At 44.0% G+C, this 25,074-nt stretch overlaps 2 protein-coding genes across 2 annotated transcripts in view; one reads left to right on the top strand and one right to left on the bottom strand.

Moving 5' to 3' along the window:
* The window catches only part of SCFD2 (sec1 family domain containing 2), a 204,152-nt gene extending 195,052 nt beyond the window's left edge, over positions 1–9,100 (top strand). The window contains exons 8-9 of the mRNA XM_074822543.1: positions 3,239–3,358; positions 7,379–9,100. Of these exons, the coding sequence (XP_074678644.1) occupies positions 3,239–3,358; positions 7,379–7,471 (213 nt within the window). The 3' untranslated portion in view covers positions 7,472–9,100. The remainder of the gene's footprint in view (positions 1–3,238; positions 3,359–7,378) is intronic.
* Positions 9,101–10,676: 1,576 nt separating this feature from the next.
* RASL11B (RAS like family 11 member B) lies at positions 10,677–14,564 on the bottom strand. Its single transcript, XM_074821391.1, has 4 exons — positions 14,422–14,564; positions 14,282–14,338; positions 13,138–13,214; positions 10,677–12,287 (listed from the first exon to the last, which is right to left on the bottom strand). The coding sequence occupies exons 1-4, from the start codon at positions 14,546–14,548 to the stop codon at positions 11,820–11,822; spliced, it is 729 nt and encodes a 242-aa protein (XP_074677492.1). The 5' UTR covers positions 14,549–14,564; the 3' UTR covers positions 10,677–11,819.
* Between the last annotated feature and the right edge of the window lie 10,510 nt (positions 14,565–25,074).

Raw genomic sequence — 25,074 nt, 5'->3', positions numbered from 1 at the left:
CACTGATACCAAGTGCCTTCCATGGCAATCTAGTTTCTGGTGATCAGTGTGTTTTCCTTTTTCCAGGTATAAAGCTAAATTCATTAGTTTATGGTTGGTCACAAATACCAGATGCATTGGTGCTGGTGTCCAGGTTGGCAGAGATAGCCCTCGTGAAGCAGTAGAAGTTGTTTCTGCTAACTTCCTCAGAGGAAGAGGCTGTGATCTGCCATGAGAACAAACCTGTCCTCTGACCCCTTCAATTTTAGTGTTTTATTGACTGCTGTCAACCCACTTTCCCATCTCCTCCTCTTCCTCTCCTCCACGCAGACACATGCACCAGCAAAGAGCCCTCTAACCATCAGCATCCTGAGGAAACGCAGTAGTGGTGGGCTCAGAGCTGGAGAGAAGGCTGATGTCCATCTGGGATGCTCTGCTAGCTCAGGGAACCATTCCTCCTTCTTCCTTCAGGCTCCTTCACTTAATGTAATGGGTTTTCTTTTTTCTTGGTTAAGCTTTCTATTGTCTGAGATAACTGACCCAATTTTTTTAATGCGTGGCATTTTGAACTGAATTTCACTTGGGGATTTTTGCAAAATTCAGATTTCACAGTAAATGCAATTCAAAGGCCTCAGAACAGAGGTCCCAAAACAACCAAACTTTAGAAGGATCCCAGAAGATACAGTTGCTTTTGTTGCAGTCCATTTCAGTTCTTCTTCTGTATCACAGAAATGAGCTGTTTAGCTATACACAGCCAGTTCCTTCAAAAGAGAGAGCCTTGGGTGATTGTATTATCAAACAAAAAAATCTTGGCAGAAACTTGCATTCTTAACACAGCCAAATATTTCGTACCCAAAGTATTGTCCTCCTTCAAAACACTTGTGCATAGCATACAAAATTACAGTTCCAAGACCCTTTTCATTGCAATTTTAATTTAATTTAGAGTTTGCATGCCTAATAGTATTTTTAATATGCATTTCTGGAATTTGTGGTTTGAACTTTAGTCTTCTGAAAAATAATAAGTTTTATATAGGCACCATGTGTTTGGATCCAGGTTTATTTTGACTGAAGGAAATGATGTGTCAAGACATTTTCACTTTAGCATTGCCATAAAAGCTTGTGTTTTCTGATTAATGCTTTTATATTGGGTGTCCTTTCAGTGTGTCCAATGTTACGCATGCATGTTTAAGATGAGATTGTTGTCACTAGGAAAGGTATTAGGAAAGAGGGGCTTTATTCAATAGCAAGCTTCTGAATTCAAGCTCTTTCCATTCGTCTTGGGACATTCAGAAGCTTCATGAGATGGAATGGAGCTGTATGCTCTGGCAACAGGGTGAACAAAAGCAAAAATCCATGAAAAGTAATAAACAGTGATTCCTGTATTACCTTGAAGTGCCATAGCAGAGTGTTTTGTCAACTTTTATCTTCATCTTTGCAAGCAGTTACTTCTTTAACCTTGTGTCACTGCTTACAGCAATTATGGCATGAAATCCGCTAATATTTTAGCAAGTAATGGCTCTATCTGACCTGCTTTTTAAGTAAATATTTCGGTCTTACTTAAACTTCTCATGATGTTTGTAGTAGCAATGAACTTCTTTTCATTTGAGGTTGACACTATGTTTTATGCAGATAGTAAGAAGTGAGTAGCCTGATATGGGAAAGTGCATAAAGAAAGTCTTTGTAAGCTCTGGTGTATCCATTTAGTTGGTCTGTTGGTGTAAATGGAAAATTGCTCAGTATCACACCAGAATTACAGGACACCCTGCTGAATTGTAGTATATATGCTATCTGTGCCATCAGCTCAGTGAAGATGTCTGGCAAAGTGGAGGTGATTCAGAGAATAAACACCCAGTACCCAAATACTCAGCTCACTAATACATCTATCCAAGGCTTTTTGTACTGGTTTCAAACTCCCAGGGAACTGAAGAGCACCCTGCCTGGGAAGCAGCATTGAACAGGGAGCCCTGTGTAATCAAACACCAGCTAGCCTGGAGAAAGAGCACACCATCCCCCCGTGCTTGCCTCAAAGGGAAGAGTTTCTTCTGAAGGTTGCCAGTCAGAAAGCCTGACAGAGCTGCAGGATGAAAAACTGCCTGAAGACTAAATATAGGGCAGCCACAACAAGGAAGAGAAGAGCTGTACCCTCAGGAGCTGGAGCCACAGGGATCAAAGATAGCTGCCGTGGGGGCGAAAGCAAAGGAACTGCACTCCACCCAAACACGGGTTGATGACCACTTTCATTCTGTCAGGTGAATGCCGTCAAAAACCTACGCTTGTGGAAGGAGAGGGGGCAGAGAGTCTAAAAAGGAGCAAATTAAACTGTTCTCACTGTCACTTTTCAGAGCCAAACATTTGGATTGTTTCATACTCAAAGGTGGTGTAACAAGAGCAATTGCATGGGCTCCACTGACATCACTCCCAAAGACTGGAGCAAGGCGTTGTCAGGGGAGTGTTTTTTATCAAGAAAGAAACAGTTTGCTAGGAAACAGCAAAGTAACCAGACTTCTAGAAGTAGTTAAGAGGAAACTGATGTAAAGCATCACCTTCACATTTAAAATTAAAATGCAGTTTTATAAAGTCTTAACTGAAGTGGAATATTTGTGCCATTTTAATGATAATTGGGCAAAAATGAAACAAGTATTTTGTTTGAACTATAGTTTCTCTATATTGGTTACAACCCAGTCATAGAAGTATTAAAAACTCTGAAGTGAAACAAGCTAGAAACTAGCTATATGAACCTAAATTTATTTTCGTTGGATGAATTGTAAAGGATTATTCGCTGGACTGGTGAGAACACATTACTTACAATTCTTTCCACTGCTGACTTCAGGCAGGGATTCTAACATGTTTAGGCTGGACTCCTTGCTTCTACTGGGTAGTAATTTACCCCTCATTCCTTAAAGCCCCATGTATACGTGTATCCAGACTGTGCATCCACCCTCCTCCCACTCTGTGAAAGGGAGAAAAGAAATGAAGAAGGAATAGAGAGAGAAGCCCTCAGACCTCATGAGAAACTCCTCCAGGTTTCAGTGGAAGCCATGAAGACTCCATTTCCCTGGAAACAGTTCATTAGTTTTAACTGGGCATTATCCCCATTGATTTCCCTCTCAGCTGCTACAGAAACCAGCATTCCATGAATATTTCTTTCTGAGCTTCCTCATTAGTCTTCCTCCAAAAGTTCAGGGAACTGATCACTGCTAGTCCATAGGTTTGGAGTTGGAGTTGGCAACTACAACTAATGCTTTCCTTCATTTTACAGGTGAATCGCCCTCACCCTGGTGATCATCCTCTTCTGATCATCTTTATGGTTGGTGGAGTGACAATCTCCGAGGTCAAAATGGTGAAGGATCTGGTAGCAACACGCAAACCTGGTACCCAGGTAAAAACAGCTCGAAATGTACAGTTCCTATCTGAAGAAAGACTAAGAAAATTCATCAGATAATGTTCCCTATAGCACTGGTACCAAATCTAAATGAAGCCAGAGCCACATGGACAGCAATTTGTGTTAGGATTTTGCTGTGAAACATCTGTAGGCAACAAGTGTTCAGGCACCAAGGGTCTGTTTTTTACGTGTTAGTCAGCAATAAATTTCAAACTCAAGTTGGAGAGTTCAGAACAGACTGGCATTGTTCTGAAGGAGCTTTCATCATATCTCAAAAGATTAATTTCTTGGTATTCTTTATAAATAGAAACATCTGCTGTCCAAGAGGCTACAGGCTTCCTGGTGCAGGGATGCTCAGAAGGAGCCTGCCAAGGATCTGGTACCATCTAGCAATGTATCAGTGGCGATACTACAGACAGGTCAATTGGCATTACTGAGGAGCAAGATAAATTAGCCTGGATACAGCTGTACTTGTTTCTGGTCCAGGCCAGCTATCTCTGATAGACACCTGACCACTAGATACCTTAAGTAGCCTGAAGCAGGTGATGTGGAGGAAGCCCCAAGTCTCTGTGGTCCTTGGATGTGCTGTTGGACTCCTGGAAGGAGGATGGCTCCCACGGTGAAGCCTCAGTAGCATCCGTGCAGGTGGTCTTTGCCTCTTCCACTCTCTGGCAGCAGAACTTCACTACAGCAGCTGTCATCTGAATGGAGTGGGGAGAGAGAGGAGGAGGGTGGATGGGCTGTGGTGGTGTCTGAGATGTTAAAAATCATTGTTAACTGTGGAGGATCGTGCACAAGAGCAATCAGGTATCTGCTGAGTAGTGCAGTACGCAGGGTAATCTGAAAACTGCAGAGAAGTGCTGTGTAACCAGCTGCATCATAAACTTAAGTCTAGTTTCCAGGGTGGCTTGTAAACATCTTGTTTTCAATTCCTATGGAATGCAGTTTTGATTAGTGAGAAATCGTTAGCAAAATGGAGCCAACCAAAGGCTGAGCAGCCTCTGGGTTTGACATGTGTTTTCCACGTTTTAGTTGTCTTTGCAAGGCAGTCTCAAGCAGTATTTTGTAAGATGGAGTGCCATTTTTAGCAATGTTTTTTTGATCTGATAACACATTTCTCCCCAATTAGCCTAGTGCTAATCTCCTCAAAACAGCAAATAAAATTCTTTCCCATCTTGAAGGGGGCTTGAGTTGTGACACATTGATGGACATGTTAATCCACACCTGTAATGTATTAGTACACCCTGAAAGACAAGCAGAGGGTTAACACGTGAGTTGGTTGAGAACTATGCAAGGACTGGCTTTCTAGAAGGACTTGAGGTTTGACAATGGTGACATGGGATCTGGTGTTGCTTTGCTTTGGCTTAACCCTGGCAGCAGGTCACCCTCTGAGGCAGATTCCTAAAGAATTTTAAGCTTTTACTGTGTCTTGCCCTTTGTCCAGTTGTGCTGTGTTAGAGGTGAAAGGACTTGGGGGGAGAAGCGGGAGGAGGAAGAGAAAGAAGAAAAGAAGCAGTTGTGCAAGCCTCTCATATAAAAAAAGTTTATGAGTTTGTTGGATTTACCTGGATTTCTGCACTATAGCTGTGAATGTGTGCCACCTGTTTGGGATTATTCTCTTTTCAAAAAGCCAGGCATTTGTCTAACTCAAGCCAGCATTTAACAGAGCTTTTTTGTGGTGTTCAGGCAATCAGGTTCAGGCATCAGGGGAACACTGGCCTCCCAAGTCCCTTCCACTCAAACAAAGCACTGGCATTTATACTTATTGGTTCTTGGAGAAATGGAGAGATGTGTGGGTACAAAAATAAAGAATTGAGGAAAGTAACAGGAAAACTGACAGGATGCACTGATTACTTCAGCAGTTGTTTGGAGTTGAGGTAAATGACATTTACATATGGAGTAGGAGACACACGTTTCCATCCACAGAACTGCTCTGCATCTGAATATGATTGACAGTTTTATTTCTCATGGAGGAACATAAAGGAATACAGGGTTTCCTATGCAGGGTTTGGATGGTAGTGAATAGCTCCCCTAACCTAGTGAGAAGTATCCTACTTCCAAAAGAAGAAATTACCTTTTTTTTCCACTTTAATCAGGAGAGTTAAAAAAGGGGAAAGAGCGTGAGTGGATGTTTCACCCTCCCAACATGCACAGCCGTCTATGTGGTTGTGGCTGAGGCATGCAGACAGACAAACCCCTCCAGATGCGCCATCAGATGTTAGCTGCATCCTTCCCTGCCCTCTGCTGAGGGAGAACTGCCCATTGCAGTTCAGTGGGTCGGGGTGGGAGCTCCTGGCTTCTCTACCTCGACTGCCACCAGGAAGGGTAGCTCTTCAGGTGAAGCATCAATGACAGGCGCCCTGTACTGAACAAGAAGAAGGTCTGCAAAAGAGGTACCCTGTCCTGAAGAGATCTGCCTGGAGAAGAGATGGACATTACTCTTCTGGGCAATTCCCCCCTTCTCTGTAAAAATGATGGAACAAATAGACATACTTATCCCCCTCAATGAGCCTTCAGAGATACTGGGGGGAAAGGAGGGAAGTCCCACTGTATTTCGCTACATCCTTTCTCAGATGTTAAAGTTGCAGCTCTCATTTTTCTCTCTGGGCTTGCTATTAGTTGCACAAATCCCCTCAGGGTTCAGTAGTAGGACTCCAAGAAGAAATTGCTTTCATCTGGCAGTGGCTATTGTTGATGTTTGGCTTGTACACCCAAAAAACTTCAGTCATGTGTCCCCTCATGTTTTTCAGAATTAAACTGCGTGATAACAAGATGAGCACATACTGTGCTGTGGTCTGATTCTCACGTAACATAAGTAAAACAGTGTCAGCCTTTGGCATCTGCAAATTACAGAGTTTTTTATCCATAAGAAGGAGAAGAGATAATCAGTGTCGGTTTGCCACAAATTGTGCGGGAGGACAATGGAAGGAGAGAAGTGAGGGAGAGACTATCGTCAATGCAGAAGGGATCTGTAGTAACTTAACTCCAGATTCCTTCCATTATTTGAAGTGAAAAGATGAAAGAAAGAACAACAAAAAAAGTTGAAATGTAGCAGTACCATGCATTTAGGCCATGCGATGAAGAGCACAAGTAGTTTGATAGCTACTGCAGGAAATGAACACACAGACATACTCCGTTGTTGATGCTTGTGCTTCCTCTCCTTGGATTTGCACTGGGGAAGCAAATTCATGTTCGAGTGGGCTAGCAAGATAAATCTGCCCCCATGTCCCTGCCTGCAGTGCTGACCCTACAAACACTACTGGGGGGCTTTGTAAGAGCAGTGTCCTACGACTTTGTCCCTGAGTTAGCTCCACACAGCAAGAGCATATGCACTTGCTCCTTGCTGATAGCTTTACCCTGCAGAAGAACCTTCACTGTAGGCACCTGCATACTAATTTTCACATAAGAAAAACAGATACCTGCATCTAGCAGCATGTGTATCGTGGCTACAGTGAGCAATGGTTTCAGTGATCAGACCCATCTTGGATTAAAAATTTGACCAAACAAAAGCAATAGCACCTAGCAGTGCTCAAGGTTGAGCTTCGGTCCTGACGTGCAGAATGGCCTGTGCCTGGTCTGAGGAGACATTTCTGAACAGGGACTGTGGCTCCCTGCAGCAGGCCGGCGGCACTTCTGAGGTGCTCACCCTACCTTCAACTGAGAGGAAACAGCATTGCTCAAATCTGTGCTATACCTGCTTCGTCAGCCTTGCAGTAAACACAGTGGCAGTCACAACAAATCACCGGGTAAGATGTGGGTAGAAATGAGTCAAAGCACACATTCATTAAGAGTACAATGCTACCAGTCATTATGCTCCTTAAAGTGATTTAACTACAGTTATTAGCAAGCAGACAGTTTCACTGGGCAAGTTGTATTGCCCTGTCAGTAAACACCAGAAACACACAGCCCATCTAGTGCTGGGTGAAGCTAACAGTTCATATCCACAGCTCATTAGTACTGTGATCAGCCTCAGTCCCCTTCATTCTGACTTGCTGTATCTTGTCCCCCTTCTTTCAGGTAATTGTGCTCTCCTCGGCACTCCTGACACCACATAGTGCTATTGAGTTGTTGTTCGCCACAGACCGTCTCCAGCCTGACACTGATATCTAACAGGGGAGGACCTGTAGAGAAGATGAGTGAGTGCCTCAGTTGGAAACATCAAATCCCTGGTCTGTCGCTCTTCCCAATAGCCTTCCAAAAAATGACATGTCTCCTGCTGCAGTTATGGCTCCAGCTGAAACGGGGAAGCAGCTGGGTATCTGGCTGCAAGGGAACATGTGCAGCTCACAAACAACTCTTCAAAATGGTCCAGTTGTCCAGTGGCAACCCCCCACACTCCTTAACAGTAACACCATACAGTGGTGAATCACCTCAGCCCCGCTCTGTGCAGCGAGGATGATGGCTTGTAATAATTCCCTAGAAAAGGAGCAGTTGAGGACCAGATGATGCTGCATTTGCACTCCCCAAGTGGTACTTTTTTCTCTTGAGTATTCCTGATGTTTCTTTGGGGTTTCTTCTGATGGGAAATGCCACTGAGGGAATGAAAGGCTAGCAAAATCCACCCTCTCTGTCATGTTACCTTGCAAAACATGTGTGCCTTATACAGCATTAACCACATCTGTGCTTACTTTGTCCCTCACCCCAGAGAGGCGACAGAGCACAGCCCTGATTTAGCCAGCAGAGCAACTCCCAGTCCAGTGATGCTCACCCAGCAGGACTGATAGAGGCAGAGAAGCAGAGAGCCAGACTCAGGGGCTGGGTTCCATGGCTGTTTCTCTCTCAGCTTCCCATTTCCTGCTCTAGTTTCTCCACCCACAGTCCCAGGAGAAAAGACTCTTTCTGATGGCACACTTCTCTGGAGGTTTACACAGAGGACATATGGGCTGTGATGGTTTGATGATAACCCTGGAAGAATCCTCCCTTCACATGCATTTAAAAAGGAAAAAGAGAAAAAAAAAAAAAAAAAAAAAAGCACGATCCCATTTTCAAGGGGCCACAGTGACAGATTCTTTCTTGAGGTAGATTTCTGAGCAGCTTAATTAGAGAACAGCTTTTATTTTTAATTTATTATCATAAAAGAGCTGCTATTAAATTCAGTTATTTAATTTTTCCTTATAAAACTTTGATACAATCTGTGATAACAAAGCAGCAGCCAATAGAGATTGTGATTGTGTATATCACTCTATCACCAAGACTTCCGAATTGCAACATAAAATGGTGGAGCTCTAAAGCTGCATCCTCTTGCTTCATCCAAGGGATACTAAGCTTACAGCTTACACTGAGATGAGAATGTGAAATTATGACATTCACTCTATCACATCCTTTATTATGCCAAAGGAACAGATTAAATGGGAAGTTGCTTTTTAACCTTTGTTCACTAGCTAGCGTAAGTTCTCTTAAATGTTTATAATGGTCTTCAGAAAAGGGTGCATTTTGATTTAAATGCACTTTTGAGTGTCTAGAAGGAAACAATGGACCCATTATAAAGCATGGACAATGTTGCCTCTATGGAAGAGGGGTTTATAAGAATGACTATAGAATGGAACTTTGTGCTATCAAAAATGAGAAATATTATGAGACTGCAATGTTAAAAGCTCAAGAAACAGTTTGAACAGAGCAACTGGAAAGCAAATAGCCAGTCTCTTCGTTTCTTTCCTGTCCTTCTGTACTGTTTAATCTTAGAATATGGATGTTTTGTAAATTCTGTAATCAATAAAGCAATGCTCTTTCAGTGCCAAACCTCATCTGTCTTCTCCTTCTCTCTTAGTAGTAGGGCTACACATGCCAGGACTGTGTATTTCTGTGGTCCATTTTTCTTTTGCATTATTTGATCACCCCTAAGAAACTACACCTTCTGTCTTGGGAGGTGTCCTAGAGGGGTTTCCACACCCTGCTGGTAGCAGAAGGGCTCTTCTACATCCAGTGGCCATTGCTGGCCAGTGAGTTCAGGTACTTACACCTCTTGAGATGCCGCTGCTTTCCTGAGATGATGAAGGCTGGCAGTTGTGGTCTTCTCTCCCTCACCCGTCTTTCATCAGGTGCTCTCTGGTCTCTGACTTGGCCATCTAAGGACATACTGTATAGGATCGTGAGAAGGTGGGGCTGAGTCTAAGCAGACACTGGTGCTCTTGCACTTCCTGTGGGGCAAGTAGCTCCTCTGACTGAGGCAGAGACTAATTTTCCAGGCCCACACTTTGGAGGAATCTTTTCAGCCAGTGGGGCCACAGCTGTGGCAATGGATGCTGGGCCTCAGCCACCATCTCATACTCAGTAGCTGAAGAGCTGAAAGATAATGGTCACAAAACCCTGCTCTTCTTCTAGACCAAGACTGGAATAGAATATTTCCAGTGGCCCTAGTGTAATAGTTATCTCCTTATTTGTAGCTCCTTAGGTGTAGCTGTAGTAGCTACACATAGCCTGTGCTCGGGGTAAAGGCCAGGGGATGAGAGGTCTCCTGCTAATCGCATGTAAGCAGGAACAGCACAAGAGACTTTTCTTGGGCAGGTGCAGGACCACAGCAAGGAGTATGTATGCAAGCCCTCTGCATGCAACGCTAAATGGTACCTGAAGGGTAGTAGTAGGAGAAAACACAAAGCCACTCTTGGCAAATGGGTTTACTACTACATTAAAAAGCTAAGCAGTATTTGGTAATAAGCTCAGACTGGAAGGGCAAGCTCAGTTTTGTTTGCAAGTCTGATACTAAGTCACTTGGCTAGTAGTTCATGGTCAAAAAGCTTGCAGCAGCAGGACGTCGTCAGGGTTTCCCTGCACCAGGTATTACAGCTGTTAACCAGGTGAGCCTGTGCAGCAGTCACCCTAGTCCCAGCATGAACATCCTCCTCAGGAGGGCTCCCAGTAAAGCTACTTTAAACATGAAGAAAATAGTTGAAGACTTGTAATATGATTAAGTTCTTCATTGTGATATAGCTCAATATATAACGCCTTTTTTTTTTTTAAGAGGCAGTCACTTAAAAGAATTAATGTTCTTCCAGATTTTGACCACCTCACACCATTCCCATCTCACTGGAGTTTTTTTTGACAAGGGGAAATGAAGAATCCCATTTTAATTTGAAAGGTCTCTGCCTTATTCAGTTCCTCTCCTAAAAGAATTTCTTTAAAGGAAGTTATAAAGCAGTTGTGAAAGCTCCCCCCCTGTGGTTTATGCTAATAAAGCAACAGTATAGGCAGGAAAGGCCTTCTGACTGTTTCTGCAATGTATGTTAACTACCTTGAGAAAACTATTACTTTGTCTCAACATTTCACTGGTTGGTTATTGCCCATTGTTTCTGACCCAGGAAGAACACACAAGAAAACATGCAAGTCAAAAATTTAATGTTGAACCAGGCAGTAAGAATGAAAAGTCTACTCCCTAGGAGGAGTAACTGTACACAAAATAAATAAGTTACAGTTTAAACAAAAGCACACTGGCTTTTTAAAGTGCATGTGTATAAGGCCTTTAGCCTGTGAACTCCATCGGCTCAATGTAAAAAAAATGATATACATAGAAGTCTGCCACACATGTTTAAGGATGAAGAGGGACTGGCTCAGCTCAGAACAAGCCACCCGCTTCATTGCCTGGAGCCAGCCCTGCTTCACACCGAGCTGAATCACAGCCACGTTCCTTCTGTGCCTATTGCACACAGAGAGAAGTGCCTTATGCTGGCAGATGTAATGGACTATCACTCCAACTCCACACTCGTTCCTCAAAAGCTTCATGTTGGATCATTTAGTCTGGACAGTAATTTTTTTTTTTTCAGACAGTAAAAAAACCCACAAGTCATGTGTAATTAGATATGTTTACACCCTGCGGGCAATAGTTTTACATACAGAGAGTCTGGTCAAAAATTGTCAACAACAATGTAGCTAGTTAAAAAAAAATAAAGGACCATTGTTTACAGTCTTGATACCCAGTCATGTCCACTTATTTTAAACTTATTTTTACAGAATGATTTCATTTTGCTTATTTGTTTAAATACATGGGAAATAAACGGTTCTACTGTGCAATAAAATTAAACATATATCATGCTGTCCTTCATCCATGTGAAAACAAGACTCAAGTGGTTATTTCTGAACAGTGAACTGCAGTTCAGGGTGTTTCCCTGCTCAAGTACAAGTTGAGTTACAGTTAAAAAGTTGTTCTGCACAAATAAAAGCCAAATCTGACTGGAGAAAAGGCAAACTGAAAGCTTGTTTCATTCACTGAGAAGTTCCTTTTCCAAATGAAAATACTTGGTTTGCAAGTCATATCCTAGAACTATTTCAAGAGTTTTTGCTGTTTTTCCTTTTCCAATCTGCCACTGTTCCTTTTTTCAGTAACTGCTTATACACTTCTACAGCCATGCAAATGGCTACATGAACCATGCTTCTTTCACAATGCCTTGGACTCTAGATGTGCCAGTGTTAAACACCCCAGGTTTCAATCTTAGGCTAAATGTTGGGAAGACCAACGGCTCTGCTGTCAAACAGAAGTGACAGTCCTCACTTTGGCAGACAAAGCTTGCTTAAACCTTCTCTTCAGATCCTGCATGTTGGGTGATTTTGGCCGAGGAATAAGAGAGGTTCTCCTTCTCTCAGGGGTGCTGGTTGTTTGCTGTTTGCTGACTTCTTTACAGAGGAGATGGAAGGCATTGAAGACATCATTATAGTTTTCACTGACAGATACTTCGTAGAAAGTACAGCCCAGCATGTTGGCCAGCTGAAGTCCATGCTGAGGCTCCACCTCTTTGATATGCAAGAGATCAGCTTTGTTTGCGACGATGACAACAGGGACTGCATTTCCTGGATGCAGCTGTCGAACATGATGGTAAAGGTGACTGAGTAGTTCATAGCTCTTATAGTCTGTGATGGAGAAGACTATCACCAGGGCATCTGCCCAGCGAATACATCTGTTCAACTGCTCATTACAATGCAGACTGTGTTCATGGATCTGAAAAATGAGTAGTCTCAAATTAGATAGCTGAAGTCATAAAAGATTAAAGGAACCTGTCTTTAAGAGTCTGTAAAGCCAAATAGCATTTTACAGCTTCAGACATATATATTTGCATTTCACATTGTAAGTACAAATTTAATCTGAGTGTGGCGAATAAATGCATATGTTGATTCAGCTGCAAAAAGCTGGAATTTAACACTGGAGTTTGCTATGCTCAAATGGAAAATTGACCTGAGTAGTTCTGCATGCAGAGAAAGACTTTGTAGTTCCACAGGATGGGAAATTAACTGGCTAGACAGTAAGTCTGGGGAAGCAAAGATATGAGCTGGAAGCATTTAGACCTGGAGTGTTGCCCAGTTCAAAAAGGCAACAATCCAACATTACTCAGGTCTATACATTCAAAACTTTAACTTCTGACATACTAATGAGCACAGTGACAATATAGCAGTCTTCGCTTTCTATCATCCACACACATTTATTGAAGCTTGTTGGGTAGTGGTCATGACATTTTCCTCCGCAGGTACCTTATTTGCACAGAGTTGTTTCTGGTTTTGTATAATACACAGGAACAAGACCCTTAAGTAAATCAGCCACTCAAGAGTAGTGGGCCTCCAGTGTACAAATGATTCACCAAAACAGTAAATTTTCTTTTACTACCACCATACTACAGACACACAACACATCTGGCTTCACTGGTTATAACACAAGTTACCATCTCTCACACACAGAACATAAAACTTTGAAATGGACCATAACAAGATGCTGCACACAGAGGAGCACACACACACATACACACACACACAGATTTAGAGCTGTTTGGTGAACTGCATGGCTGCATCTAGCTCACCTGAACTCCTGGAGTATCTTGCACTTGAATAGCCAACATCTCTCCATCTATCTGGATGTGCCTGCTGTAGAGATTACCTGCCAAGAACACCAACAGGTTCACAAGTACAGCCACCAATCTACACACAGACAAATGTTGCTTCTGCTGCCCATTAGCTATGCAAGAAAAGTCGTACCGCTCTTTATGAAGTGAGGGACTGGCGTTAGAAGTTTTTTTGTGTGCAACAACCCGTATATTTATGGCTTTACTAGAAGCCTGGGGTTTAATTTTGCATTGACTTGTTTTGAAGCTTGGCATTTAATAATGCGCAACTCGGAACTTAATTACTTCTTGAAGGCTGTTTTAACTTAGATGATAAAGGTAAGTCTGCAAAATAACCAGCTATTATAGAAAGGCAGTTTGCTTGTCAGTATTTCTGCATTTTAGCAAACCCTTTTTCTAGTAAGCTCTCTGCTGGCTGTCCCATTTGTTGTTTTCTTCATTTGTTTGGCTTTTTCAAGCCATTTCCTCAACAGAACGCCATATATTTTACATTCACGTTAGTTTCGACTTCCCACTGTACTACACTCGAGCGAGTAGTTAACATCATCACCTCTTCGCTTTCCCCGTGGCGCCGGCACTGCCCCGATCATTTAGCGGTTGGCATTCCGTTTACATAGGATAACGTAATACTAGATTTACAGAATATTTTCTTGTTTTAGCTAAAAGACTTCTTCAACGAGGGACACTCATCATCCAGAGTGCCGTCGGGGAGCAGAGGGGGGCGGCCGGCCGGGAAGCCGCGCTCGCCAGCCGCGGGCAGCTGTGGCGAGCACCCCCCTCCCTCGGGCGGCCAGAGCCGCCCCCGGGAGCGAGCCCGGCGGAGCCGCCAGCCCGGCAGCGCCGGGGGGCTTGGACTGGGGAAGACACACGTCCCCTCCGATGCACCTGTAGCCCCGCTTTTAAGCTCGTTCTATTCCACTGGGGACCTGGCTCAGGGCCGGGCTTTGCACGCTCGCTTCCAGGGCTCGCACAGCCCCACTCTCCAGCCCGGGCACCCCCCGGGGGCGAAGCCCGCTCCCCCCTCGCGGTACCACCCCCATCCCCCGCGGAGGGCCCGATCGCCGAGCCCGGCGGGAACAAAGCCGCCCCGCCGCTCGCCTACCTGCGTTCCTCTCGTAGTCGCCGATGAACCGCCGGGTGAGGAACCGCACCACCAGCGCTGCGGGCAGGCACAGACAGGCAACCGTTAGCCGCGCTCCGCCACCCCGCCGCTCCCCCGCCGCCCCGCCGCTCCCCCCTCACCTGTCTTGCCCACGCCGCTGCCCCCCACCACCGCGATCTTGACGAGGCGGGGCCGGGCGGCAGCGGGGCAGCCCTCCCCGCCGGGCGCGCACTCGGCGATGGTGCACATGCTCTGCGTCAGGCGCATCGCCGCTCCCGCCGCCGCCGCCACCGCCACCGCGCCCGCTGCTCCCACGGCGCTTTTCTCGCCCCCGCCCCCGCCCTAAGCCCCGCCCCTTCCCCCGGCGGCCACTCAGTGCGCCCGGCCGCTGCTAAGCCCCGCCCAAATCCCCGCCCCGGCCACCACTCCGCGCGCCCCGCCGCCGCCACGCCCCGCCCCCGGCACCGCCCCAATCCCCGGCGGCCACTCCGCGCGCCCGGCCGCCGCCCCGCCCCGCCCCAAGCCCCGCCCCTCCGAGCTGAGCCGAGTGGCTGCGCGGGAGCCGGGCGGGGGCGGCGGCGGGGGGCCCGTAAGCGGGCGCCGGGCCCGGGCCGGCCGGAGCCGCGGGCAGGGCGGCGCAGGCTGTCAGGAATGAGGCGTTTCTGGGCACGAGGAGAAGCTTGGAAATAGGCGCGTGCGTGCGTGACCCCCGCGCTCCCCGGGCGTCAGCCACCTCCAGCACCTAACGGCAACCGACCGGGCGTTAAGTCCCGCCGGGTAGACTCAAACGTACCCCGCACGGCATAAAGTCTGGGTCAATCTCTCTGGTTTCCTCCCTGCCGGGGGTGCCGCGGTCCTGCCGCCACGCAGGGGCAGGTGCCGGTCCGGGTACACCCGGGGTCCCACGCCGGCATCCATCCACCTCCGAAAGCTCTCCCGGCCCTCCCGGCCCTGCCCTGGAGAAGCACTTTGGAAAACCAGACTGAAATCGGAACTTGCAGCAGCTATGGAGAAAAGAATTGAAACCATGGGATGAGGCCGGGAGAGGTCTGCGCTCCCTCAGCTCAGAAACAGAGGAAAAAAAATCGAGTAACACGAGAATATGACAATGGTTAAAAGAACAACAGAAGATGATGGCCAGGAAGGAGAAATATAAACGAGAGGTGGGTGGGAAACGAAGGACTGTGCCAGCCTGGGAGCAGGGAGTGGTCAATGCAAAGCACTCGAAACACTCGCCGGCATGAGCAAGGAGCCCTAGCAGCAAAATGGAGGAATAAAACCTGCCCATGCATGAAGCAAAGCTTGCTAGGAGAGAGGTGACAGAGCAGGATAAAATCACTCTCCTGTATTCGGGAAAGACAGACCTCATAGCAAAGACCACTGGTTAACACCGAATGCTAATTATGCAAAAAGAAGGAATAGACCCAAAGCGTTTGACTCAAAACCACAGCAGGGAAAGTGTTACAAGAGAGTCAGGGACCCTAATGGTGACATCGGCCAAAGACAGTCACCATCGCAGCAAACGCATTTGTGCAGAGCTTTCTATAAGCTGCAAAACTATGTTTGCATATGGACAAAGATACCTGGAATATAATGAACCAAACTGCTGCTCCCGCAGTAGCTGCTGCTTTCCAGATCCAAAGGTGAGAGCAGGCACTATGAAGGATGCCTGGGGCTGAGCAGTGCGGGGTACAGCAGAGGAACAGCTCTCTTTGCCAGCTACCAGACCAACAAGAGGTGATAGTGGTTTAGCTTTTTAAGTGGTATTGTAAGGCTACTAAGGTCATAGGGGAAAAAAAATTGTTTGATAGTTGCAGTTTACAATAAATAGATGCGTAAAACATAGGTTTATAAAAAGACATTCTAATTCCAAAGGGGAAAGAGTAATAGACCTAAGGAAAAAAAAAAAATGAACAGGGCTGAAGGACCCAAGGACTTGAATACAAAGGAAAGACTGGATTTCTTTATGCCAGAGCAGCAGAAATGATCTGGACATTGTATCTTAAGCAAAGGGGGATCACAGAAGATCTCTTGGCAGCTTGGTAACTAAGGTTACTGGAAATAGAAACCTACAGGTAACATTGAGAAAGATCACTCTCCTAAGAAAGTTTTGTCTTCAAGATGCAGAAATACAGAACCTAAATAATGGCATCTAGAACCAGTTGCTTCAACCAGGGAAAAAGAACCAGGGTTGTCATGCAGTGAGAAGGGCACACAGATTGAAGGAAGTCTGGCAATATTTACAAAACCAATAAGCATTTTGCTTTCATTTTTAATAAAGATGATTATGTGAAAGACAGGAGCAGAAGGAAGATGAGTAATGGGAAGAAAGTCATGGGTAATTACTGCAGTGGGGAAAACCAAACAATCTCGTCCTGAGTGCAGACAGGTCAAGTATGTGAAGATGAGGGTGAAAGGAGCAAGAAGTTTTACTGTAGCACTCAAATCATTCTGGAATACTTGCATTAAAGAAAGGGAGGGAAATCATTTACACTAATCTGGACAAATTTTGAAGGAAAGAATAATTAAAGATATGGGAATAAATGGGATAAAATTAAGTATGCAATTACATGAGATGTTGCTTCAGCATGATATCTTTCCTGATACAACTTGGTTTCCCTTTTCCCTAAAGAAAGGAAATGTTGTAGATGTAATCTATTTGGTGTCGATAATACATGATACTGTCCAGACAGGAAGCAGCTATTTAAGCAGAAGAATGTGGGGACCAGGAGACAACGACAGAGGCGTGTTTTATATGGGAGGTGTCGGACTGAAGGAAAGCTGCCCTGTGGGATCCATCAAGGCTCCTGTCATCCTTCATATTTTCGTTACAGTGGTGTCATCGAGAACACGAGCATGCTAATGAAATCTGCTGTTGGCAGAGCTGGGAGATGTCACCACCAGTTCAAACAAGGGGGGGGATAGTATATTGGAGAAACTGCATGCCTCTTGGAACTGGATTAATAAAAATATAATTAAATTTGATAATAATAATGACATGTAGAGATTAATCACAAAGATTTCTTCCACTGACTATGAGATCAGCACTTGGAAAAGAAAAACTAGTTAATCACAAGATGAGTAGGAGCTGTGTAAAAAGGGAAATGTAAACCCAGCAATGTCAGATAAGTAATTTTGGAAAAGATCTGCAGTACAACGTGTGATTCTGTTGGCCAGTCAAGACTAAATCAAAGTGGAACAAGTATGGACAAAAACCACTATGGTGATACTGGACAGCCTATTTCAGAGGAGGATAAAAACATTTGGTGTATTCAGTCTGGCAAAACAAAGAAAGTGGGGCTTGGGAAACAGGGGAGCCAGAAAAGTTAAAACTAAGGGCTAACGTCAGCATGAGAACAAATGGGTATAAACTCAGCTCTGCAGTTGGAGTAACAAAACACCGGAACAGCCCTCTAACAAGAGTGGCAGGAGCAAAATCAAGTCTAAATTCCTTTAAAAAGAGCTGGAGGAGTTTATAGAAGGGATTACATGGTGTGGTTGACTGCAGTGGCTGTGAGACTGGATGACCAAGAGATCCCTTCTACAGGCCTACAGAGAATATTCTAACACCGTTCCATAAATAAATATTTAGGCCTAATATATAGCAATGCATGCAGCAGTGGTGTCTCCAACATGTAAAGATACCCCTTTACATGTTATACATGTATAAAAGGGGAATGGGAAAGGGTGATGAAAATGAGACAACACCTCAATAAACACTCTTTATAAAGGAGTTGATTGATTAGAGACTGGATGAAAGTGCTAAAATAACTGGAGAATGGGTTATTCTCCCTCTGTCTCAGAACACCAAAAGCAAAACAATCAGCCAGATTGAAAGTTGGAATTTCTGGAAAAACTGAGATACAAAACATGTTCTTATAAAATATATGGTTCAGCCACTGAGTCAATAGGAAGGCACTGGGACAATTAAAATTATTGCTGTACAAAGAAGGAGTGTGCATTTATAAATTATGCATTTTTACAGTACTTTATGCTAGCATAAAATTCATAAGCAGCAGTAAATTAATCTCCTCAAATTTTGCACCAGTCTCTTAAGTATTATGGACCAGAAAGTGCTCTAACACTTGTACAGGCTTTTTCATCCATCAGTCTTTTTAGTAAAAATTTCTGGTGCCTTCCTCTCAGTGATGCAGAAGTGACTGCTGTCAGAGACAAGGTCTTAGCCCGGATGGTCGTGGGTGGGAGCTGGTGCAAATACATTCTTCCACACTTCAGGGACACATTTCTATAGCTTATTTTGTGCCACTGTTCAGAGGGTAAGTTTGCATGCAGCTTGCACCTTCCATAAAGACAAGTCCATCAAGAGCCAGGGAATGAATCTTACTTTGCTATCTAGTGCTTTGGTAATTAACTTCTAACATGTGTCTTCAGAGAAACAAGTGTGAACATGGTGTTCGGAAACACGGACAATGTCTGCTCATTCCAGAGAAGTATTTACTTCCAAAGCACTGTGAATTCTCTCTTTGGCTTTATAAGAGTAAGTACAAGAAAGCTCTCTGTTCATGGCACAGTACATATGTCCCATGCTCCCAACGTATAGAGCGAAGTAGACTAACCCCTGCGAAAAGCCTGAGAAGACCAGAGTTTACCTCCGCCTCTGACACAGCCCTGTGTCACCTTCCAAGAGAAAAAAAAAGGAGGGAGGGAACAGAGATATTAAAAGAAATTACATAAACAGGAAAACAGCTTGTCTCTGTACTGGGAGAGATCTCCTGGCCAGCAAGGGCCAAGCTTACTGAGCAAGATAGGATCATCATTCCAAGGCAGAGAAAGGGGGGAGGGAGGGAGAGACATGCTCCGTGCACCCTCACCTACCCACAGACCCTACCTGGTTTCTATAGCAGCACAATAGCAGACATTTTTCTCTCTCCACAAGAAAGCCTGAGTAATGTTCTGCAATTATATTAGTCTGCATTTTAATCAGATTTTATCTTAAGCTTGCACTTTTTTTTTTTCCCCCCATTTCCTCCTTATGTAACACTCCCAAATTCTAATCCAAGAAGTGAAAAGCTCAAGGTTTTCTTTTCCATTCAGGGCTGCCCATCTGTTGCCAGTATTTTTTTGTTCTGGTTTGTGCCCCCACAGTACAAGCAGTTGTTCTGCATGCAGAATGCTGGTCTGATCTGAAAAGGGGGGAGGGGGAAGCCCTGATGATGGAATTTCTTGAATTAATACAAACCCTAATGCTTCATTCAAAAATGTATATGAAAGAGCTTAGCAGAATTTTTGTTTTCCATTTTAGGAATGCCTCAAGATCTATATTAAGCCCCTTAAAAACTGTAGCATTAAAGCGCCATTGCTGGCCTCTCTAAATCTCACTTTGTGTTACAACAGAGTCAGTTCATCAAGGGGCCAACGCCTGGGTTACGTTAGGAAAGGTCACTGACAAGTCCTGCTGTGCCAGGCAAACCATAAGACTATGCTTACACTGACAGAGGAGCGCTGGGGCGGGTACAGCTTCTCTCAGTTAGTTGCTAAGCAGATGAAAAGATTTTTGCATATACCATCTGCAATTCTAACCTCTGCAGATGCTCTTAACTTCATGGAGTCATCACACAGAAGTCATATCCCTGAAAATACAGACAGGGAAGGCAGCGTTTGAGTTACCACCTCTCCAGATTTTGGCTGTCCCCTCTGGGCAGGCAGCAACTGGCCTTGCAGCTCTGCTGGTGGGAGACCCTGGGTGCACGTGTCCTGCCCTGCTCAGGGGTCCAGCCAGGATGGCACAAGCCCCCATTAAACATGGCTTGAGCTGACCTTGTTCTGAAGTGGAAAGATACTGAAAGCTTTACATTTCTAATACAACTTCTTTAGCAAGAAGGATATAAATTCAAGTCATGCCTACATACTACAACAGAGAGTTATGATGAGTGAACGTGTAGGTTGCAAAGTCAAATGCAAAAAATATAGGAAGTGCCAGAAATAAGATTGCCTGGGCAACCTGAACTCATCCTCCCACATGCATATGCATTTTCTTACAGCCTTAATTGCATAATGTCATACCATTACACTGTCTCCTGTCATACTGGCAGTCTGTCATACTGGCAGTCTGTCTTCTATTTGCCGAAGGGAACAGAGCACCTAAATATATTTGAAGATTTGGATGTTATATAGCGTTTCTTTTAAATCCTCAGTTAATCAGCCCATGGTGCAACACAGGAAGTATTCCCTTAGTACAGGAATTACTCTCTTATAGGCTTGTCATGGTGTATAGCAAAGATACATGAGAGAAGTTCAAGTCAGCTAGGTTGCCTAAATCTGGCATGTACCTGCCACTTAAACTCCTTTCAGCTGCTACCTCATCTTGACACACCTCAATGCTTATACACCCAAATATTCTGTAGTGAAGTCCCATAGACACACTGCATTGAAGCAGGGACTGTAGCCCTGAAGTTTCTGAGATGAGCAGTTGAACCACCGGGAAGGAGTCCTTCTCTCTCTTCACCTGAATGAGCATCAAGTCCATCAGGGCAGTGGAACAACTTTGATGGGAAGACCTAGCGTGTCACATCTCAGGCTACATGCTAGACCAGGTGTCTGAGCTTGCATCTTTAAATGTCACAGACCTGGGGCCAAGGGCTTCCTTGAAACTGGAGAGAAAAGCGGCAACATTAATACATAGGAAGCAAGCATGACAGTAGAGCATGTTAGGCCAGGTACATGGCAGGGAAGGGTGGCGGGATGGGTGAGAGCTCCACGGGAATACCATGCACAGGTCTTCCCAACCATGCTCCAGGTGTAACTGGTACAGTGAGGAGCTGTAAGGGCAATCGGGAAGAAATGCCAATTTTGCAGTATGAGAGGAGGAAAGACAGGCTTGATAACTTAGCAAATGACGCCTATGAGGGGAGATGGTAATTACCTGCTGCCAGCTCACACAAGAGGGCTCATGGAGGAGAGGAGAGCTCCCTAGGGCAAGGAGCAGCCCATCAGAGGGTTTTCTTTATGAGTGGGTTTTGCAGACCTTAAATTCCTAAAGGAACTAGGCACTCCACTCCTACTGCCTTTCAGTAGGAACTGGATCCACATACCAATTTAAAAATGCAATTATTGTTAACAATTTGTAAGTGACAGTTTTTTAAAAAGTTTCCAACTATAGAGATTCCCATAAGAAATCAGGTGATCTAAAACATCTTGTAGATAAACAATAAAAAGGTAACTGAGAAAATGGGGAAGTAAATGATTCCCACTCGGGAAACACTACTAGTAAGCTATATAGCTCCATAGATATGCAGGCTACAAGAAGCTGGTTATATTTTGCTTCAGTGTGTTTCTGTATCATAAATTTCTGTATTCTGTTATGTCTTAAAGCCCATTGGTGATGCTTTGTGAAGGATGTGTTTTAAGGCATTTAAATGAGCAAGCACTGCTGCCTACGAGGCAGACTTACCAGCCTTAAAAAATTTTTATTCATCAAAGTTTCAGAAAAGTCATTAGGATTCACACAATTATCATGCAGACAGATGACTACAGATAGGCAGCTTAAAATTGTCGGTGCAATGGCATTCATTTTTATTAGCAAAAAAATGAGCCTTTGGAGCTACTGCAACACCCAACATTTTAATAACCATCCATTTTTCAACAATACACTGTTCAGCTGGCTAAACATCCACAAGGATTAAACACAGGAAGCTTAAGAGCAGACTCTGTCAACTATGTTTGTTTTCTATAAATCCCTTTGTGATGATGATGAACTGCGCTGTAACAGAGAAGGATAGTTTAGTGTTATTGTATAGATGACTCATATAGTCTCTACAGTTTGACAAGAGCACAGGTTTTTTTCTAAATAAAGCAAGTAGTCCAAAAATAGAAGTAACACTTAGAAGAATGCTGCTCCTGGAGGAATTACAAATTCCATCTACCAAAAACACAGAGGTTGGTATGCTGGGGCATCTCTGCTGAGGATATTGTGTGAAAGCCATTAATTCTTCATCTGGAATGTAAATCTATGCCGTCCAAATGGGATTTAAGTATTTCAAGGTAGGACTTCAGTTCCTGGCTGGAACCAGTTTTAACCGGTTGGGCAATTTTCATGGTCATTTTTATATTTGCTTTCTTGCTCAGAGCCCAGAGTTATTTGCCCTGTGCTACCTGCAGCGCTGCGGTGTGGTATGGCTGGAATGGGTCCCCAGGCGAGGAAGGAAAGGGGCCCTGGTCCCACCAACCGCCAGCTTTCCTCCTCTCTTCACCCTTGGCAGGGCCTCCCCCACCAGCAGGCTTCAGGGTAATTGCACTGCTTGCAAAGTCGAAGGGGACACTGCTGCTGCAATGTATTCAATTGCACATTTCAAGGTTTAATGCCATCTTACTAATAGGAAGAAAAAGAAAGCATTGATTCCAGACAGAAGGAAAGCGTTTCCACTCATTTCTTATGCTACACCAGAGCACTTTTCCCTTCTCCCTAAAATATTCAGGAACTTTGAAAACAAATGCTCTCATTTGCTGGAAATATCCTGGAGATGGGTTTCTGTGGCTGACTTACAACTTACCTTTAACACAGTCTCACTGAATTCTCAAACAAATAAAAAAGTCTCAATTTATGAATCCATTAGTCATAGTTTCTTACAGAATGAATTACAGAAATCTCCACCAAATGAGAAGAACTTATTTTCTAGCTTCTATCTAGAAGCTGTAGGGTAAAGAGCCTAGGACAGGCTGTGCCTGAGTGTCCCATGCACTGATGCACCATAGTCCAAGGTGAGTTTATCCAGCTGCCTAGAAGTTATTTGTAATTCAAGCCAGGTTGAAACTACATCCTGAGAGGAAGTTTCTGTTCACAATGTCCAAAATAAAGCCCATCACTACTAATGCTTGTCTGACACAAGTGAAGATGTGAAAGAAAACCTGTGCTTAAACTAGTTCCTCTGTGGAACGTCCCTCTCCTGGGTGCACGCTGGAGTGGCAGGTTTTGTCAAGAGGGATGAGTATGAGGACAAGGGAGAAAGACAGCTGGCTAAAGGCGGAGGGACTTCCAATCTGGCTTTGTTGCAAGTTGGTTTAACATGGGTTTTCCTTAATTTCTAATGTCCAGGGAGTCATAGTGTTTCAGGATGACCACGGGAGGGATGCAAATGTGGCACAGCAATTGCCCCCTGTTCAGACAGGACAGATGTCTTGGACTGAAGGCAGCCTTACACATACCAGCGGGTGACTGGGCTCTTCCAAGGCTCTCATCAGTGGACAAGCCACAACTTAGGAAGTAGGTCTGGGCTTGGTTTTGCTGTTACAAAGCATAAAAACTCTTGCAATATAACCTAAACCACCAAGACAGCCAATGGCTCATCCTCATTTCCATGTTGCTCCTGCTTAGACCTAATGACAGGTCTCTATGCTTTTTTCAGGGATGCTTTCTTGTGCATGGAGCAGGTTGCAGAGTGATGACTTCAGTGCGACTCAGCTACCAGTGGGCTCCCTCTGACCTTAGGACTTCTCTGCCTTTTTATATTAACTGGCAAAGGGAGGACTGGAGCTACAGTCGCCATTAAATGTCAACTTGAAATACACTGAACTTCAAATTTAAGATGAAGGGGCATTTAAATACAAAGTGCTACCCTTTATCCATTAAAGTATGTAAGAAAATGCTCCATTATATGCTACTGTGCTACTGATGCAGTATGTGTTTTGCTACAGGTTTGGTTCCGCATCTGTTGAAGCTAATAACAAAGTTTACGTTAATTTTCATGGTATAGGAATAGAATTATTCACTACAAAATCCATTCCCATAGTCTGAAGTTGGGCAAAAAAAACAGTATCTAGAAAGTCTGGGAAAATTCATGATTTTTCACAGTTGCATTTGTAAAACAGATTTTTTCTTTTCATTTGAAAAAGAATTCTGAACAAGACTCACTTGTAACTCAAGATAGGATTTCAAATTGCTTGAGATAAATATTAAGAATCAGCATTAAGCTAGCTATAAAGCAAGCAGTATGCTTGCTCAGAGTATATAGAAAAAATTGTATGATAAGTCAGGCTTAAGAGCAATTCCAACTACAAACAACTACTGGAAAATTAGACAATGTTGACATTTAATATGCATTGGGTTTTTACTGCATTCTAGACAAAGAATCACTGTATCTGCAAGTCTAACTACCAACAATAGTAATTGTCCCCAGCATTTATTGTCACCATCTCTCCTGAATTCCCGTGGGCATGAAATGGAATAGGTTTTGCACAAAAATAATTAGGAGAACCAGTCAAATGAGGTGTTATTCTGGCCATACTGCTTAGCTGTAGATGTAAACAGCTGACTCACTGCTTAGAATCACACATTCTCTCACGTCTTGGCATCTGAAATAGCTGAAACATCACAAACTGATAATAGGATTTCTAAATGAGAAGTAAAAGTATTTTGCATTAATATTACATGCATCCATGAATAAAACATTAACACGTAACTAGAATGTTTTTCACTTATATCTGAGCAGTAACTGCAATCTCAGCTGTTTCAAAATATGTATTCTTTCAAAATACCAGAAGGCAATTGTACATAAAAGATTCATTCTCTTCTGGTGTATGAATCAGCTATGAAAGAACTGAAGTTGCAATTCATTCTTCTGGCTGCTTAGCAAGCAGTACAACTACATTATTACTGATTTGGGACAGATTGTAATGTTATAATTAACTCTGAGATAAAAACTCCTGAAAAAAAAGTCAGTGCTCAGTAAAATATTCTGGGGAAAAAAAGAACAACTGGCTGAGACTACAATAGAGAATAAATGTCTCAAACTGTATTCATACAGTATTTTCTAAACCAACATTTACATCTATTAATG

The sequence above is a fragment of the Strix aluco genome, chromosome 4, assembly GCF_031877795.1.
Source record: "Strix aluco isolate bStrAlu1 chromosome 4, bStrAlu1.hap1, whole genome shotgun sequence".
Taxonomy (NCBI): Eukaryota; Metazoa; Chordata; class Aves; order Strigiformes; family Strigidae; genus Strix; species Strix aluco.
The sequence above is the reverse complement of the archived record's forward strand: the minus strand, read 5'-3'. Positions and strand labels throughout refer to the sequence as shown.